The sequence below is a fragment of the Polyodon spathula genome, chromosome 3 (genome assembly GCF_017654505.1).
Source record: "Polyodon spathula isolate WHYD16114869_AA chromosome 3, ASM1765450v1, whole genome shotgun sequence".
Classification (NCBI taxonomy): Eukaryota; Metazoa; Chordata; class Actinopteri; order Acipenseriformes; family Polyodontidae; genus Polyodon; species Polyodon spathula.
In genome coordinates this window covers 34,319,491-34,340,156 of record NC_054536.1, presented here as the reverse complement: position 1 = coordinate 34,340,156, position 20,666 = coordinate 34,319,491, and the positions used below count along the sequence as shown (strand labels likewise).

Genomic DNA, 20,666 nt, shown 5'->3' with positions numbered 1-20,666 from the left:
CGCTATTTTCAACATAACTAAAAATCACCTTTGGTCTGTCGATACAGACGACAGCTGCTAACTCCACCAGTTGGACATGTAATTGCAATTTCCCCTGAAGTCAACCACAGCTGCTGGCAAACTCGGAGAACAATTGTTTTTTTTTACTGCCATACTTTACAAAAAAAACTCAACATCCTTGTTCTGTTTGCTTTGACATTCATATAAGAATTGTTCAACCTCATGGGTGAATGTTGTTGCCTTACCTTAAGTTTTCGAGTTCCTGTTTCCTCAGTGGGGATGAAGGAGGAGATGGAATGAACTTATCTCCTTCCTGACCTTTACCACTGCAAAAACATAAAAGTTGGTTTAAAAAATAGGCATCTAAAAAAAAAAAAAAAAAATCTCAGCAAATCTCAGCAACAGCCAATATAAACCCTCCACCCCTCTTCTGTAAACAGCCTTGGGTAGATGTAGTCTCAAAGATAAACAACACATAAGGCACATTTTCATTCAGGTGGTTTAAATTTTTTTTTTTTTAAAAATGCCTGGATTCTTTACAATTGTTCTGAGTCAGCACTGAGCATTTCACAGAAAGGTCTTTAATTAGGGGCTAGAGCTTACCTCTGTGGAAACCTTCAAACATGTTTTAATACTTTACCCTTTTCAATGACTTAAGGAAGCACACACACACATTTAAAATGCCAATTGTAATTGTATATATAAAAAGGGGGGGGGGGGGGGGGGGGGTGAACACAAGTTATATTACTAGCATCCTCAGAACGGTTTTAAGAGCACATGGGGTTAAGCCAGAAGACTACCTATCCTAGTACAAAGAGTTTAGTGTGTCATGTAACCTGCAGGCTTCGCTGCCCTCACTGCTGCTTTCCACACTGCCAGACTGGCTGGAGTTTTTAGAGCCGTTCTCTGACTTTGCCTCCTGTTGATCTTCAGGCAGGAGGAGCAAGGCATTCCTCAGGCAGATAGCAGCAAACTCCATGCTAGCAACAGGGATTGCTGCAGATTGACCATCACTGCACAAAACAAAATACATTTCATGAATGATTCCATACAGTCAATCACTACCATTCAAAATGCTCACCTTTTAACATTTCAGGCTTCGAAAGCATGGCAAGTATGCAATAAATAAAACTAATTTATTAGGTTACCACAATAGGGTAAAAAATATGTATCTTTTGGAAATGGCTTTTTGAAAACCTGGATCTTGCTGTGCACAACATTGTTAACCGGCCATGCCTGCCCTTCAGTGGTGACATTTATGAATTGCACTATTAGGAAGTTTTACCCTGGTTTATTCTGTTAATGCTTTATAGAACAGAGAAGGTGCAAAATTCTTGGTTACAGCAAGGTCAAGGTCCAGAGCACATTTTCACTCCCATCCCCATACCAGCAAACAAACACACAACTACACAAATATAGTTTTTAAATATGTTGTTGATTTGAGAATTCTTCACTAGGTTTGAAGGAGTTTTTGGGGGAATCAAAACTGTCTCATTTTTACTTGTCTGCCTTCTTTACTGACTTGTTACTGTATGAGTTATTTCCCTGCCATAGCCATAGAACTGTATAACTAGTGAATTCTTGTGTGTCTGTGTTAGCAGAGCCTAACATTGTGTTTCACCATTACAAAAACAAAGCAAACTGTAGCAAACAAAACTGAAGCACAAGAAAAAACTGTCTGTCAAGTGAATTAAAAATAAAAACACCTTACAAATAATAAATACAGTAATTTTCCATTTATAATAGGCTAATACTCACAGTAAGTAGGACAAGTGGCAGGTCCTCAAGGGCCTTGATTACAGGTGAGCTTAGCAAGAGCAATACAGAGATGCAAAGATTTGCATCAGTCAGAACAGAACGCAGATATTAATAATGTTCGTCTTGGAGAACAAATATCCGCACACATAATGCGATCTGCAGATACTTAAGACAGGAAACAAGCCTGACTTGGATTGCACAATTTGTCAATTTTAATCTCCAATACAATCAGCATACTCGTTGCTAAGCTTTGCACACAAAGCACATTTTGGTGGATCGTGGAATGATGCGATACCTGTCGTGGCCGGGGTTCTGCCCCCCACCCACGTATGCGTTTTTGAAAAGAGCATTATATTGTATTGGTTTTACCCGTAATATTTTTTTTTAATCACTTGGAAAAGCTACTTAACAAAAATGGGATTTGAGCACCAGTACTTGTCATTGTTTTCTTGTCTTTGTGGAGTACTAATGACAGTTGTTTTAGTAGTCAGTCATAGAGAAGGGATATGTAGACACTTACAAAACTGGCCACAGCAGCCTGCTAATACTGTTGACGACTTGTACATTTTGTTTCATTCATAGTTTGCATCGAGTATCATATGTTATTTGGGGGAGGGGGAGGAGGGCATGTCTCCAATTTGGATTAGTTTATGTATGTTACAATATATACAGTAGATATACAGAAACTATACTAATATACCTTAGTGAATATACATTTGTGTATGCATATTATATATCCTCCAAGCACGTGCAGTATAATGTTACATGTCAGCAAGATAAATAGGTTATAGTTAAGGCTGTATTTGTGTCATTGTTATCATAGATTTCACAACCTACCCATTGCCGTGAAGTATGTAGTTCCCCGTGAAAATTCCTATTTCTAAAGAATATTGTAAATATACATATTTTTATCACTTAAAAATAAATACAGCAAATGTTTGCCTTACTGACACACTGCCAGTTACACTGAATTTAAGAACCTGGCAGCTGGTGTAGTTTTCTTCTGTTAAATAACTGAACACATTGAATTGAGCTGCATAATTTCTTTAAAATGTCTTGAACAAAAAAGACACCAGCTGCATCAAAGATCGGAAATATTTCTGCTAAAGATCACTGTCCTGTACAAGGGGACAATTCGTGTGTATCTTGTTATTTTTACATCTATTTATGTTTTGATTTTGTTTGATAATTCACATATGGTGAAAATGGAATGTCTTTAAAAGGGTTGACATAAAAATGAAATATGCTACAATTCCCATTTACTGTTTTTCAGGGAAGCATTTAAGTATTAATGAACATGTGTTGTATAATAACTACATTTTAAATTTTGAATGTGACACCTTTTTTTTTCTTGCTTTAATACCTCAAATCCTGAAATCTTGAAATACAAATTTTTAGACTGTGAAAAAAAAAAACATTTTTTTTTTTTTTTGCTGGTTTCAAAAAGCACTGCATATTGTAGGTTGAAAAGGTATGACTAGTGTACTAACTTATCTTCATGTACAAATGAAATTTTAGACAAACAAAAAACTGAGTTGAATGTGAACTTTATCTTATGGTTAGTCATGTTATTATGTGTTAAACTGATTCAAAAGTAACCTTAACTTAAGGTTAAGGTTATTTTTAAGGTATTCTAGTTTATGATGGAAATACTTTTACTTGATATTTTTATTGTGTTAAAATAAATTGTCAGGAGTTACCCTAAACTCACTTGTTATCTGATTGGAACAGCCTGTAGCCCCTTCTTTAAGCAAGAGAGAGCCTGTAAACTGACTGGACACATATATTAAGATCATAGCAAAGCACAGAATGGCTTAAACTGCTACTCAACGGGAGTCCTATCAGGATTTGTTGTACATTCGGTCTTTATTCTAACACTCTGTAAGAACCATTACAGGTTTCACTAACCGAGTAGTCAAACCTGGAATGCTTCAAACGTCTATGCAATAGAATCCAATTTCCACCAATGTGGATTGGTTCTTCACTTCCTAGTCTGTTTGCTGATTTCACATGTCTTGACAAACTGTGTACAGATAAGTTGCACAAAAAATGTGCTGTGTCCCCCGGTGCAAAGTGAAAGATGTGTTACTCATGCTCATAACAAACTGACCGAGGGAGCATGATTACCTGGTACTGTACTCAACAACTAGAACCAAGGCTAAGATTTTCAAATTCTAGCCAGTAAGTAGGCCAGTGTAGGCTACTTACACCTTACCACTTTGGATTAACAGTATATATACTGAGCATCAAAAGAAACTTATCACTTATATTTGGATAAAATTCACTCGATGTGATCAAAAAACGACAGACTGTTTTAGAGCAGGCGCAGTGACTTTTTATTGTACTGATTAACAATTGACATCACGAAGATGCTGCAAAATGATCTGGCGATCTTGGGCTTGTGACTCTTGGTCTCCCAGTTTGTGGCCTGCCATTGACAGTGTGTCTAGTTATACCATCTCGCCAGGTTTGAAATTGCTGGTTGTGAGCACCCAGGATGGTGAGTCACAGTATGCTGCCCTAGTCCAGAGTCCAACATGCCGATTGCACAAAGGCGCTGCTCTCTTGACAGACGTGGCATATTGTTTTTTTTCTGTGATTTTCTTTATTGCTTGCAATTCAACAGCTGAAATCACTCCATATCCAGTGTCCAATTAACTGTCTCACTAATTAGGTGATTAAGTGCATATGCTTCAGTCATAGTCACTCAAGCGTGTCATGGTCAAGGATGAATGATCGAGTGTTTAAAAAGAAACCAAAAACATTTCGACAATGTGCATCATTTATAGACCTTATTTTATTTCCAAAATAAGTGTTATAATAGTGATAAGTTTTTTTTGATGCTCGGTATACATATCATATCCTAGTAAAATGCATCCTTTAAATATAAAGTACATTATTGTAAGATACACAATACATATACATTACTTGTATACTATGTTCTGTGTTGATTGTGAAGCTAGAATTATCTTGCGATGATATCCTTGACCAACAATTGACTGCACGATTCCCTTTTTGCTTGGAAGGCCTTTGGTCTCTTGCTCTGAAGTCTAAAACATAAATAAATAAATAAATACATACAATTATATATATATATATATATATATATATATATATATATATATATATATATATATATATATATATATATATATATATATATATATAAATAAAACAATGATAAAAATGAAAGAGGTTTACAGGATTTATCACAGAGTTCTAAATTCTGGTCTCCAAAGCACAGAAATATTTGAGAACACCATAATTTATAGAGCTCAAAATTAAGAAAAAATGTTGCAGGTGCAGATCTTTAACAATCTGAGAAATCGACGAGTTCAAAAATCTGGATTTTGCCTGGTTTCTGTTCTTAGCTTGCACCACTAAAATGATAGGATGGGGCTCAATAACAAATCATTTATGTTCAGAACAGAACTGCAGTAATGCAAGTGTATGCTAAGGCTATTTATTAGAGAGCTCAAATAATTTGCACTTGGGCAGGGGGGTGGGGCGAGAGGGAGTTAATGCCTCCAGCTCCTGATCATGGTTACAATCTGTATTCAACCTGTACTCACCCCCTTGTTTGCAGCTATGCAGCATTCTGCTAGCCGCAGCCAGAGCCGTGGATTTGAATGGTATACTTGCACTGCCTCAATCAGGCATTCAAAGGCTGCCAGGGGCCTCCCTATGTGTAGGAGCTGTATTCCACAGTTGTACAGCAGCTCATAGCGCTTATTAGCTAGAAGGGTGCACATAGGGATGCCGGAAAAGTTCTTAGCTTTAACAGCGAAAAAAGGAAAATAGTTAAGAATTAGCTACATAAAAATATGCAAAATGCAGTCTTCATATACTGTTCATTGAGAAAGCTGTTTAAAATTCCATAAATGATCTTACCTTGCCCAGTGCCACTGGCGACTAGCTGTGAGCATGTGTGATCGTTTTCCTGAAGAGCCTTTTTGAAGTAGAAAATTCCTAGGTTGTGCTTTCCCATAGAAAAATGAATGCAACCAAGATTGTTCCAAAACATACACCGTACACATTCACCTTAAAAAACAACAGAATCAAATCAGTAGATTAATTGCAGTGGAACTTCAGCAGGCCGGTATTTTATAAGGTATCCTGAGCAGTTATATTCATTAAAGGGGTGAAATAAAAAAACTCAAACTTTACCTGTTGTGCTAAGCTATTCACTATGCAATTTTAGAAAGAAATGTACCTGGTATAATACAAGGTTTATAAAATAAAACACATCAGATATGTACTTCTAAATAAAAAAAACATATTTGCAATGACATGTGTTTCTTTCAAAATCGTACATGTGTGACATACATGGTAAATGAGTGCTTGAAATGGTAAGATTTATGGGATTCGTGCATTAACTATAATCACGATAAATAGCATGCTGTCTGCATGGTTAGAATAGCTGGCAATTTAAAAGGCAAGTTACCAGTTTTCATGACGCCTGGGTATTCAGCAATGTTAGCGCTGTTCAACAACTTTACTGCTTTCCGATAGTTACCCCTCAAATACTCAAAATTACTTTTTAGGAAAAGGGAGGGTGCAGACTGAAAAAAGAAGAAAAACAACCAGTTTACACACATAATATATATATATATATATATATATAATATATATATAATATATATATAGATATATATCATATATATATATCTATATATATATAAACCTATATAATTTACCTTCATTAAATCTATCACTATTTGGTATGTTTTTCTACTGATGGGGAGGGGGTGCTTTATTAGCATGACCAACAAATCACAGAAACAGATAAAACGATAACGCTTTCCCTTAAGAAGATAACCTTAAGGATTAGTTAAGTCCTTCACATAATGGATGAACAATTTTAATGACATGACAATTTCAGACCTTGTTGATCCTGTCATCGTGGAATGGCTGTTTACATTGGGTTTTAGTGAGGGTGTGTGTAACTGGACTTTTGATTGCAGGTCAAACCCAGGGATTACACTCTGTATCACTCCAGCATTTATTATTTACAGGTATTTGCCTTAAGGCTCTGGACGTTGTAGTTTATTTCAATAAACACCCTTGCACCTGAAAGCAATTGTCTGCATGATTAATCTGCTCTGCACTGCACTCACCTGTATTTACTCACCACTTTGCCACAGTTAGTCACCAAGGTCTAACGTAAGGCTTCACTTTTTTGTCTATTGTGATTTGGCAGGTAAAGAGGGTGTAACTAACACTGTGCAAACATTTATTTTATGTCCCAACCAATCTTCACAGCTGGATGTTTTTATGATCAATTGTTTTTAAAAATGTGAAAAATTATAACAAATATACAAAACAATCGGATCTTGCACACAATCAATATATAAACAAAATAACAAAAGGAGAAACTATATAAACCATTCATGCCAAAATAAGATCAGCCAGAGCAGCAGAGACTGAAATCCACGCCTCTATCATTGCTGGCCTAAGTGAACAATATCCCTAAACATGCAGAGCCAAGAACAGGCCAGAGGTGTACCTACCTGGTGATATCCAAAGCTGCAAAATTTACTTTTTAGCAGCCGTTAGGCCAGCAAGTAGAGTTCGACAGAGTCAAAAATAGATTAACCAGTGAGTCATCAGCATGTAAAAATAAACAAGGTTCATCTACTTACTATAAAACCAGTCAATTGAGATAACACTGAAGCTACATAGCTCCAAAAAGTGGCAATGACGGGACAGTCCCAGAACATATGCATACTGGTGCCAGGTGTAATTGAATAAGTGGTTGTTTATACAAAACTCTAAAGTGGGATATATGCATGTAGATAAGCCTACCTAGGCGGTATTTCCCCATGTCCAGGACATGGGTACCTAGTGGGTGATAATAATTTGATAGAGGAACTTACATTTCCAGCTGTGTTCATGACTGACTTGATTTCCCTTTTGCAGGTCTTCAAAGACTTCATTTGAATATAAGCCCTTACTTTATACTGGAAAACAACATTAACAGAAATTGATAAAAGAAAAACAAAATTGCCGCACACAACAATATATGAGACATTCCAACACTGATATTAATTATTTTAACATTTTACAAGTATATAAGGGGGTCAAGATTACGTTTAATACCATTTTACAATCAGACAGAGATAAACTGAGAAAACTACCGTTCCTGTGGTAGAATCAGAGACCACAGGTTGAATTAAAGTATTTAAAACTTGCTTTAATGCACAGTGATAAGTGTATTGTTGCCTTAAATAACCTACCTGATGAATTTTGGATTTAGCTGCCTCAAACATAGCAATATACTCTGCCTTCTGATTTGAACCTTCTTTGTTTACAGCCTGTTCATGTTAGGGTAAAGAAAGAAACATTGTGAGGATTATTGTGTGACTATATATCTGCTGAAGAACACTACATACAGTATAATGAATATATGGTATCATAATAAACATTTATTTTTCACATATAGACACTGCATTTGTTCGTGTGCGATATCTTAGCACACACATGGTGCAGTCATGTAGTACCTGATTGAAATACATAAAACAAATGTGTGTATATACAGAATACTGAATGATCATTTGTGGTATATGGTTTTTATTCACCACAGGAGGATGTTCCAGTAAATCAGGAGCCCTGACAGGACCTCTTAAAGCAATTATTTTACCAGGCGGAACTTTACTTTCCTTGTGAAAAGACTATTTTTTGACAGATTATTTTCAAACTGGTTTATGGCCTCTTCACAACTGTCTTTTTAGATAAAACATGGAGCTCAGTGTGTCAGTGTGTCCATTTGCAGCTGCTCTGTTGTTTCCTACCGTTACTAGTATTAATGAAGGGGCTACAGGCTGTTCAGGCAAATCAGACGCAGGCAGATTGGTAACTGGCATTTCTGGACTATACTGGCTCTAAAGGAAATCAAAGTCCAAATCAAAACAACAATAGAATTTTGGAATTATTCCAGATGTTTTAAAGTTGCTATAAAACACATAATCGGTGACAGTATTGTTTGAACTACTGAAGCATTTGTAATGTAAGCAGACACACATTAAAAACTAGTCCCAGTAGTCTCACAGGTTATCCCGCTGAAGTGGAATAACCAATATTTATCCCGCGCTAGATATACCCATGCTTGTGGTATCTATCTATCTAGAGATGGGCTATGGTACATAAAGAGAAAATATGGGTTTATGAAATGGTGCATAACACCGAGATTAAATATTTTCTCAAAATGCATTGTAGTCCATATGTTACTTTTTTATATATTACATGGATTTAAAAACTATGTTGTTGTTCAAGATATCTATCCATACTAGTCAGAATAGAACATAACTTTCCAGGTTCATTCTCACTGCTGTCTCTTTTCGTAATGCATAAATCACATTAACAACTACTCATACAGAATAGCATTGTAGCAATCTTTAAAAAGACGCCGCCTACCGGGTCTATAAAGAAAAGCCAAGGTACGTATCTCAAGGAAATTTAGCTAAATCCTGAGCCTTACATTCTGACCAGAGCCTCAGGGGAAGGACCTGCCCCTTCAAAACAATGTTGTTGATACTAACAAGAAACAGAAACGCAGGTGAGGGCAGGCTTCCACAACAGCAGGCTCACTGATGTCTTTTTTCATTGGCAGAAAATGAAATTTTCCAGGTGTGTGTCAAGCTCTGACATTTCTTTTTGGATTTCTGTGCTCTGATCTCAGGTAGATCATATTTTACCAGAGCTATGTCGAATTGGTTTTCTTTGACATTTTTACATTTCCTTATTGACTAATAAAAGTTTGAGCATCAGTGTTGGCTAAGTGTTGAAAACAGGTCAACATGTTGAGTTTATGACAAACCTTTTTTTTTCCCCCTCAAGCTAATCTTGACTGACATTAATACAACTGAAATTATATATATATATATATATATATATATATATATATATATATATATATATATATATATATATATATATATATATATATATATATAGACACACACAAGTTAAAAAAAAAAAATAAGGTTGTTTTTGGGATGTATACAAAATGATTTAAAAAATTAATTAAAGATGTTTAGGACAAAAGCACTTCAGCTGTGTAGAAAGAAAAGTAAACACAGTGAAGTAAACTTGAAAAAGAACAAGTTTATTGCTCTATCACTTTTTTAAGCTGTCTTTGACTATGGTCTTTTCTAAACTTTCCAATTGTTACAAAAAACAGGCTTACTTAGTATGCTTTGGTTGTGTTCAGCTACAGTGTCAAACTTCGCAACAGTTTGACTAGAATTGGTGTCTTTTGGCATCAGAAATGGTCTGACAGCTTTTCTATCTTTTAATACCACATTGAATGACAAGTCTGTTTTGTTAATTTAACCATTTTCTCTGTTCTTAACCTGTTTTGTTGCATACTGTCTGTCCTTATCTTGTATCATGTCTGCTGCTTCTGCTTTGGGGTCCCAATGAATGTAGTACTTGCATCTCTCTTGAAAAACAACCTGTACAAATAACTATTTAAATTAAAAGCACCTTTACTTTAACATAGACCTTACTCTGAATTTACTTCATTGTTAAACTGCCTTATTTAATTTTATATTATTTTATTAAAAAAAAAAAACAACGGGTTGTATTCATGGAGTATGAAGCCTAGTAGGATTACTAGCTGTTACTGGAAGGCACAGCTCACAAATCAGTATTACTTGTAAAGCTTGACATTTAAAAAGCAGTTGGTGAGGACTGGAGAGAAACCATATTGCAGTTTTCAAACTTAGTTTCTAAAGACAAAAAAGTGAAAAAATACAGTACCAATAAGTTTAACAACATAACTTTTGAAACAGACCAACCTCGTTTTTGCCATTTTTGTTGTTTCCCTGTACGGTTAATTTCTCCAGGACAGCAATAAGATGCAATGCTTTCTCTGGTTGGTATGTCAGTAGATAAAGGTCCACAAGCAAGAAGCAAACAGCCTGAGCAAACTTTTCTTCTAGGACAAATACATATTATTAAGATACGTCAAAACTATAGTAGGAAAAAATTATAATAATAATAATAATTGGGACTGCAGATATGTAATACCACAGTGACAGTGTAACTCCTGCTTCCTTTTGTATTTATTCAACTATTGCTGATCTGACTTTGTCCAGCTACAACTTGAAGTAGGAATTTCAAACTTCAGAAATCAACAAATTTCCCTGTCATTGATTGGATTAGCATTCTTGTATTTAAAAAAAAAAGTGCTAGTTTGAGTGCTAGTCTAATGACAGAAAGAGTAAAACACAGGTTATTGATGTTCTTTTTGCAATAATTATTTCACCCATCCAAGTTGCTCTTAAACACACACACATTATGATATATATATATATATATATATATATATATATATATATATATATATATATATATACACACACACACACACACACACATATACAGCTCTGGAAAAAATTGAGACCACTGCAAAATTATCAGTTTCTCTGGTTTTACTATTTATAGGTATGTATTTGTGTAAAATGAACATTTTTGTTTTATTCTATAAACTACTAACAACATTTCTCCCAAATTCCAAATAAAAATATTGTCATTTAGAGCATTTATTTGCAGAAAATGACAACTGGTCAAAATAACAAAAAAGATGCAGTGTTGTCAGACCTCAAATAATGCAAAGAAAATAAGTTCAGATTCATTTTTAAACAACACAATACTAATGTTTTAACTTAGGAAGAGTTCAGAAATCAATATTTGGTAGAATAACCCTGATTTTCAAGCACAGCCTTCATACGTCTTGGCATGCTCTCCACCAGTCTTTCACATTGATGTTGGGTGACTATGCCACTCCTGGCACAAAAATTCAAGCAGCTTTGCTTTCTTTGATGGCTTGTGACCATCCATCTTCCTCTTGATCACCTTGTACTTGGCTTGATTCATGCCAAAGCTGCCCGATTCCAGCCTTGCTGAAGCACCCTCAGATCATCACCGATCCTCCACCACATTTCACAGTGGATGCGAGACACTGTGGCTTGTAGGCCTCTCCATGTCTCCGTCTAACCATCAGATGACCAGGTGTTGGGCAAAGCTGAAAACTGGACTCATCTGGGGGTGCTTCAGCAAGGCTGGAATCGGGCAGATCTGTCTTTGTGAAGGGCGCATGAATCAAGCCAAGTACAAGGTTGTCCTGGAAGAAAACTTGCTTCCTTCTGCTCCGACAATGTTCCCCAACTCTGAGGATTGTTTTTTCCAGCAGGACAAGCTCCATGTCACACAGCCAGGTCAATCAAGGTATGGATGGAGGACCACCAGATCAAGACCCTGTCATGGCCAGCCCAATCTCCAGACCTGAACCCCACTGAAAACCTCTGGAATGTGATCAAGAGGAAGGTGGATGGTCACAAGCCATCTGCTTGAATTTTTGTGTCAGGAGTGGCATAAAGTCACCCAACATCAATGTGAAAGACTGGTGGAGAGCATGCCAAGATGCATGAAGGCTGTACTTGAAAATCAGGGTTATTACAACAAATATTGATTTCTGAACTCTTCCTAAGATAAAACATTAGTACTGTGTTGTTTAAAAATGAATCTGAACTTATTTTCTTTGCATTATTCGAGGTCTGACAACACTGCATTTTTTTTGTTATTTTGACCAGTTGTAATTTTCTGCAAATAAATGCTCTAAATGACAATATTTTTATTTGGAATTTGGGAGAAATGTTTTCAGTAGTTTATAGAATAAAACCAAAATGTTCATTTTACCCAAACACATACCTATAAATAGTAAAACCAGAGAAACTGATAATTCTGCAGTGGTCTCAATTTTTTCCAGAGCTGTGTCCATATATATATATATATATATATATATATATATATATATATATATATATATATATATATATATATATAGTGCCTTGTAAAAGTATTCAGACCCCTGACCAAGTCTCTCATATTACCGAATTACAGATGGTACATTGAAATTTCGTTCTGTTTGATATTTTATTTTTAAACATTGAAACTCAGACTCAATTATTGTAAGGTGACATTGGTTTTATTTTGGGAAATATTTTAAAGAAAAATAAAAAACTGAAATATCTTGCTGGCATAAGTACTCAACCCCTGTGCTGTGAAAGCTCCCAGTTTGCACCGATGAAAGAAACTGCCCTAACGAGGACACAACTACCTTACCATTGAACTCCACCTGTGAACCATTAAAGTTGCTGTCACATTTTCTGGATAAAAACCCCACTGTTGAAGGATCATTGGTAAGGCTGTGCATCTGAAGGAAAATGAAGACCAAAGAGCATTCTACAGAAGTTAGAGATAAAGTAATACAGACACATAGATTAGGGAAAGGGTACAAAATAATATCCAAGTGTTTGGATATCCCAGTGAGCACAGTTGGATCAATAATCAGGAAGTGGAAGCTGTATCACACCACCCAGGCACTGCCAAGAAAAGGATGTCCCTCAAAACTCAGCGCTCAAACAAGAAGGAAACTTGTGAGAGAAGCCACAGAGGGGCCAACAATCACTCTGAAGGAGCTACAGAGTTCAGTGGCTGGGAGTGGAGTAATGGTGCACCAGTCAACCATATCAAGAGCTCTGCATAACACTGGCCTGTATGGGAGGGTGGCAAGAAAGAAGCCGTTACTCAAAAAGTACCAACTGAAAGCACGTCTGGAGTTTGCCAGAAAGCATGAGAGTGACCCAGCTGAGATGTGGGAAAAGATTTTGTGGTCAGGTGAGATCAAGATAGAGCTTTTTGGCCAAAACTCAAAGCGCTATGTGTGGCGCAAACCTAACACTGCCCATGCCTCAAGACACACCATCTCTACAGTGAAGTATGGTGGTGGCAGCATCATGCTGTGGGGATGCTTCTCATCAGCAGGAACTGGGCATCTTGTTACAATTGAAGGAAGAATGGATGGAGCAAAATACAAGAAAATACTGCAAGAGAATCTGCTTCAGTCTGCTAAAAAACTGAAGCATGGGAGGAAATTCACCTTTCAGCAGGGCAATGATCCCAAGCACAAGGCCAAAGCAACATTGGAGTGACTCAAGAACAAAAAGGTGAATGTCCTACAGTGGCCCAGTCAAAGTCCTGATCTCAATCCCATTGAGAATCTGTGGCACTATTTGAAAATTGCGGTCCACAAGCATCGTCTGAACAACCTGGAGCAAATCTGCCAAGAATCGGCCAAAATCACTCCGACACTGTGTGCAAAGCTGGTACATACTTACCCCAAAAGACTTAAAGCTGTTATTGCAGCGAAAGGTGGCTCTACCAAATATTAATATGTGTGGGGGTTGAATACTTATGCAAGCAAGATATTCAGTTTTTTATTTTTCTTAAAAATATTTCCCAACATAAAAACAATGTCACTTTACAATAATTGATTTTGAGTTTAAGTGTTTTAAAATAAAATATTGAACAAAACGAAATTTCAATGTACCATTTGTAATTCAGTAATATGAGAGAATTGATCAGGGGTCTGAATACTTTTGCAAGCCACTGTATATATGAAATATTATCTAGGACAACAGTCTTAAGTAGGATTGATCCTTGACCAGGTATTTTAGTAGCCAATAGCACAACACATTTTCACACAATAAGAAAACTGCAACACAAACCAAAAGGTTCCAGAAACTGATACAGCTTCTCTCCTATTATGATGGCTTCTGTGTATTGACGCATGTGGTAGTGTATAATTGCTTGATTGTAGTAAAGAAAGCTGTTTTCAACATCATCCAAACCATCAATTTCCTCTACTGCAGCATGGACCTAAAAAAAAAAAAAAACATAAACACACAGGATACATAACACTTGAAATCATCTGGTGTTAAATCGCTTCCACAAATTGTGTACCATCAGCTAATCAGCTTCCAGCTCAATGCCCGCTATGACATCAGCTGTGATTCATTTTCCCTCTCAAGCTTCGCCAGTAGCCACCATCTACTTGACTTTCTGCACAGCTGCATAGGGTAAACTAATTTGCTGAGTCTGGTCTAAATGAAAATGCCCAGAATGTGCTTTGACATCTTTCATGTTTCAACAACAACAATCATCTCAAACTCTACTGCTCAACTGACTTGCAGGGCTGCCAGAAATTAAAACACATTTGTAGTCCAAAGTAAACCAAACACCAGCCCAATAGTAGCCCAATATTATGTTACCTAACTGTTTAAAAACAAATAAATAAACAAGGTATTTTCCAGTTTCTTGCTACATTTTTATCTTAAGGTATTAGAATGATCAGAACTCTGCAGTGCACAAACTTGCACACTGTATAGCCACGGGTAGCAGAGTGGTTAGAGCATTTGGAACTGGCTAAGAACGTATGTACAAAACATGTAAAGAAAATGTCCTTTACGTATAAACTGAAATGTACAAGCCTTTAAACTTTCATTAAACTATATACACGTGCAGTCATCTTGAAACGGTTTGCATTTGCTGTTATGGGTGCTGCAAGCAGCTCTCGAGGAGGCCGACTTCATGTAAATAAGACTTCTTGCAGTCCAAATCAAATGTGGAGTATGTTCCAGTTTTAGTCCCTTTCTGTTTCAACTGTCACCTTTATTAAATGACATCTAAGAGAACATGGTCTTTGTTTAATTCAGGATCAGACTCCCACTCTTTCTTATATACTATATTTTTTTATCAGTATTTATCTTCTGTTAACAGATGTGCGCGTGTAATGCAATGCACATCATATCCATATCCAACCATCCAATGTTTAGCAAGTTATGTAAACACTTAGGGTTGTGTATCATATTCATATAGCTTAGTATTTTGCATAAAAATATAGTTAAGACTTTAAAACTATTCAAAATATATCCAAATGTAATACCCACACAAATGCCCAAAACTAGCCCCTGTCCATTTTTTCACAATGGTTCTACCATCTGCCCTTCGGCTCAGAATACATAACACCTGGCAGTTATCTGCCATAGCAGAAGAAAAACCTTTTTGCACCCATTACCTGGGTTTTCATTGCAGCAAGTATCTGCTTTAAGGTGACTGTTGTGGTCTGGCCACTTTTATAAAACTCTGCTATTGCCTTGTTCATAGCAATTTTGTAGTCATCCTTGTTGACCTCCTGTAGGCTTGTTAGATGTTCCAAGCAAGTGTCATAATTTCCAGACTGTAAAAGCAAAGAAAAAAAGGCAGTTTAAAAACATTTGTTCTAAAATCTAAAACCTGTTTCATACATTATTAGAGTAGGTCAGTATCTTGTATTGTATTTATTATATATGTTTTATTAGTTTAAAATTAAATTACTGTTAAAACTAAATTTAAACAAATTTATAACTGAAATTATTTATTTACTGTTACACAGTAACTTGAAGCTGTATGTATACACTTAAAATACAACCGATATTGCACATCCTTTGTGGTTTAAAGCATAATTTTCCATCTACTAATCAGGTACCATACTGTCTTTTGAAGCAAACGTCATTGTGAAAGCCTGGGCAAGATTATCACTTAACAGGCTGGAAAGGGTGAAGGAGGAGCAGCTTATATCTAAGGTGAGTTTTGTATCTTTAATATAATTACAGAGAAGGCCTTAAATGCATCAGTTGCCAGTTCTTTTTCTTTGTCTGCCACTCCAGAGGTTGAAGTATTGCTCTCATGTTTTTCTTCTGCTCCTTGCTCTGTTGGAATAAAAAAGTGATTTAGTTTCTGCATCAATATTAAACTTGGGTTATACTAAAATGTTATTCTTATGTTACAATTACTACATTCTATATAGTTTAAGCAGCTGGCAGAAAAGCTTTCTTCAAGAATTATACAGTATTTCATATGTTAAAACATATGTCTCAAACTGGATGGGGTAATGCACTTTAATACTACATATTTAGTACAATCTGTCCCATACAGACAAGGAAAATTCAGATTGAATCTCAGAATGATTTTTGTACTATTGTACTAATGATTTTTGTAAAAATCACACCTGCAGTGCCCTCTATTTATATGAGACAGATTAATGCCAAATACTAAAAATTAATTTAAAATGGGGCATTACATTATCCTCAAGGGATCTTTTCGGTTTCAATATTTATGCACCATTTGGATGCATGCATATTCCAAAATTCCACATAAAATGAAAAACACATTTCAACTGCTCTAAATTGCTTAGGTGTTGTACGTGTTACGGTAACTGATCCGAGTCTGGTTACTCTTACCGATGGTAACATGTACCAGATAAGGTGGTAAATGTCTGAAATTATGTAGAAATAGATTGCTTTTCAGACATTTACCAGTGTAGGGTCAGAAAGTGGTACATTGTCAGAATGTGGTACGCGTTAGAGATGGGAATTTTAAACGTTTAAACTCCGAAGAAGTGGTTAAACGTTGAATAATATGCTAGAATGTCAGGGGTGTCAATCTCCAGTCCTCGAGGGCTGCAGGGTCTTCTGGTTTTCATTCCAACTTAAGCTCTCAATTAGCTTAATTGATCTAACCATTTGTTCAATAGGACATATTTAATTTGTGGTAATCAGTAGGACTCGCTGTAACAATCCCTTCACCTTTAGCCTACAGCCATCTATATACCTTCCCAGAAATTAGAACTAGTTGCTGCACCGAATCATTGTCAAGAATATATTTATTTTTGCATACAAATGTTCCATTAACAAAAAACATGAGTCAAACAATATTTATTTATGCATACATTTTTCATTAACATTATAAATCAATGAGTTTACAGTAATCCACAATTGATTAATTCAACATAACACTGAACAATATTGTGATCCACTTACGTAGTACAACCGACATTCTGGTAAATTTGTATAAAACAATTCACAATGGCGTTGAAGGACATTACACTCCAAATACGTAGTCATTTGATGAAAAATTACATTTGTAAATGCAAATGAAATATCTGAAGACCTTTTTTTCAACAGAAAATCACATTTGGTTATGACACAAAACGCCAAAAAGACAGGCAGTCAAAGGATAGATTTACTTATTCAGCATGGTAAACGCTTGTGGCACTTGAGTTACACAGGACTGCTGAAGCCTATTGCGCGAAAGCCAAACATTCTGTTATAGCCAAATCAGCTTAGTTATTCTTGAGATTTACCGGTAAATGACCAAAGTAAAGCGTGATCATGTTTATTTCAGACATCAATCGCTTTCCTTTGATTTGCCTGTAAACCTTAAGATTTGCCAATATTTGGACCTTTACCACATTCCTATGGTATTGTGCAGTAATATCTTCTTCGGTGAACTGAAGTAAATTTAAACGTCATTCAAATATCTTTCGCATTTAAAAGCTTGATCCTCAGTACTCAAATGTATAGACTACAATCAACGGCTCTTCTCAAGTTATTTAATACGGGTATGCGATGGGAGGTTAAGTTCCTCTCGGCTAAAGATACCTCGGGACACGACTTGGAAGTATTCACATACATTGAAAATAAAACACCAGCACACCGGCACATTTGTAACAACTTGAATCGGAACACCGTGCCGCATTATGTCCACATGTGTCTCAAAATTCATTGTTATCAAAGTAGCACTTACTGGCTTTATGCTTCACAACCAAAGTCTTAACGTTATTATAAATACTGTTATATTATTCTACTTTGGATTAACGTTTCTCCGCGACCTCAATGGCGTTGAATTTAGTCATGAACTAACTTATGGTAAATGTGATACTTAAAATAATGTAAACATCTTACATATAAATTAGGTCAACATTTCCGGTTTTCATTTTTCGTTTCAAAATGAAAAAAAACGACTGGACGTAACATTCTGGGACCTATCTGAACTGTCTCTAAATAATAACACACAGACTGACACGCTGTGACACATACTGGTAAGTATTGGGTGACTTTCTAACCTTGCATAATCACATAGTAACAGTAGTTTTTGTACACGTTTAGTAAAAAAAAAAAAAAAAAAAAAAAAAAAAAAAAAAAAAACGTTACCTGCTGCTGCATTGTTATCCGACATTTCTTCAGATGTTTTTGAAAATGTGTCAAAATATTATAGTAATCTTCTTGCGGGCTGTCTTGAATGAAACCGTGTTCCAGTAAATATCTACGATATTTATTGACACTTCAGCTGATAGTATATAGAAATAGTTCTGCTTTTTCCAAAATGTTTTAATCTGGAAAATATTTCCACGAAGAATAAACCGGGTAAATTACTTCTCTGCTGTATTAGTCAAACCAACTCTGAAGTTTCCGCCATGAAATTTACCCACAAGCAATCGGACACATAGGCGCTGGAGTTCTACGTCGCCAATTTTTTTTTTTTTTTCCTGCGTTGCCTGGTTACAGAGTATTTTAGCACCGCCTGCTGCACTGGAGGAAAACTACACAAAAGCACACGATTCAAATTAATTCCGAATTACCATAAGACAAGATTATTATTATTATTATTATTATTATTATTATTATTATTATTATTATTATTATTATTATTATTATTATTAACAAAGCACCTTTAGTGTTAAAATTATAGCATTCATTTCTGATTCTGATGTACTTGCCCTCAACAGAAATACTACCGTGTTTTGGACACTAACATTTTAAATGCACTTTCTTCACAAAGTCGAGCCAGATTCTGGTCTGTATTTCAAAGAGATCTTTCACCTTGATGCAGTAATGATGGAAACAGGGCATTCGTCCAACATGATCCAAAATAAAAAATATATATCAGTACAGTATTTGACCGTTGTTGGGACATTATATTTTATTTGAATTATTGCATTTTTAATGGGGGTCTACTGTACTAAAAAAAAAAAATCCTTCCAGTTCTATTTTTTACCACTAGATGGCGATGTATGATCAATGGCTGTAACAGTGATTCAATCTAGTTGGTCAGATCTAGCTGAAAATTTAAAAAATAGTACAGATGCCAGCTCAAACACTTTAGCCACAACCAAAAAAAAAAAAAAACATCCTCAAATGACAAGCGTGCTGTTTGCTGCAGTAGTTTGCAATGTGCCACTTTATAGTTTTGAAGAACATAACAAAACAAACACACAGACACATGAGTAATATAAAACCCTGCCATGCAATCTCCATTAAAATACAGAGCATATAGGATAAGGTGGTGTAATCTAAACCACCTTAAGAGGGCAGTGCAGGCCTGCTAAAACTAACTTGCCATTATCCCTTTCATTTCTTGGGCACTAAATTCATAGCCCTTTGGATGCTTTTAATTATTGTTAACAAACTTATAGGTATTCAAGGCAATTGTTGCTTTGTCACTGAAATAGAGGCTGTCTAATTTTCTATCACTTTACAAAAAGCCCATGTTGTAAAGAATACTCACATACACAGTACATTTAATACACAAGGTCACTGCACATACAAAAAAAAAAAAAAAAAAAAAAAAATCAATTGATAATATCACTGGTGCTCAAGGTGAATCCAATAGACAATGGAAAAGTTACAAAGTCTTCTTTGAGTAAATGACTAAGCAATCTATTGGTGTTCTTATGATAACTCTTTACTTAAGACATTTACTGGTAATCTCAAGAATAACACTGTGTAACAAATTATTATTATTTTTGGTTCCTGGGTAGTAAGTGTTATTTCCTAATTGCTTATGACCCAGAAGTATAGAAAATGGCTATTATTCCCCACAAACTTTGCTTTTCTGACCAGGACAGTGATATTTTGAAATTGACCTATTTTCCAGAACATTCCAGATAGATTCAGTGCTGAGTAAACCTGGAACCTTCTAGAACTTTCCAGTAATATAAATAGTAATATAAATACAGAGGCCTTAAGCCCACCAGTTCAGTTTAGTTCCAGCTACCTAAGTGGATACATATCTGCATTTTTCTGAGATGGCATCAAGAGGCTGCAAGCATCCGGCAGACGCATTTTGCTATGTCTGCGGCCAATTTATCAAGACAAGAGCGAAAAAGTACTCCGTGGAAGCATCTGCTAAGATGTGTGAGGCCTACAAGGAATATTTCGGCATGCCTGTCGGGGATCAAGACC

General features: G+C 35.8%; 1 protein-coding gene across 2 annotated transcripts in view; it reads right to left on the bottom strand.

Annotated features, from left to right (window-relative positions):
* Positions 1-18,925, bottom strand: part of cnot10 (CCR4-NOT transcription complex, subunit 10) — a 47,272-nt gene extending 28,347 nt beyond the window's left edge. Inside the window, exons 1-13 of one of the 2 annotated variants that reach the window (XM_041245116.1) lie at positions 18,636-18,925; positions 16,255-16,352; positions 15,680-15,841; positions 14,331-14,481; positions 10,557-10,696; positions 7,995-8,072; positions 7,635-7,718; positions 6,203-6,320; positions 5,650-5,799; positions 5,331-5,533; positions 4,687-4,808; positions 837-1,013; positions 246-326 (exon numbers count right to left, since the gene is read on the bottom strand). In XM_041245116.1, the coding sequence (XP_041101050.1) occupies positions 246-326; positions 837-1,013; positions 4,687-4,808; positions 5,331-5,533; positions 5,650-5,799; positions 6,203-6,320; positions 7,635-7,718; positions 7,995-8,072; positions 10,557-10,696; positions 14,331-14,481; positions 15,680-15,841; positions 16,255-16,352; positions 18,636-18,660 (1,589 nt within the window). In that variant the 5' untranslated portion in view covers positions 18,661-18,925. The remainder of the gene's footprint in view (positions 1-245; positions 327-836; positions 1,014-4,686; positions 4,809-5,330; positions 5,534-5,649; positions 5,800-6,202; positions 6,321-7,634; positions 7,719-7,994; positions 8,073-10,556; positions 10,697-14,330; positions 14,482-15,679; positions 15,842-16,254; positions 16,353-18,635) is intronic. The other variant, XM_041245117.1, reaches the window with a different exon arrangement.
* Positions 18,926-20,666: the final 1,741 nt, after the last annotated feature.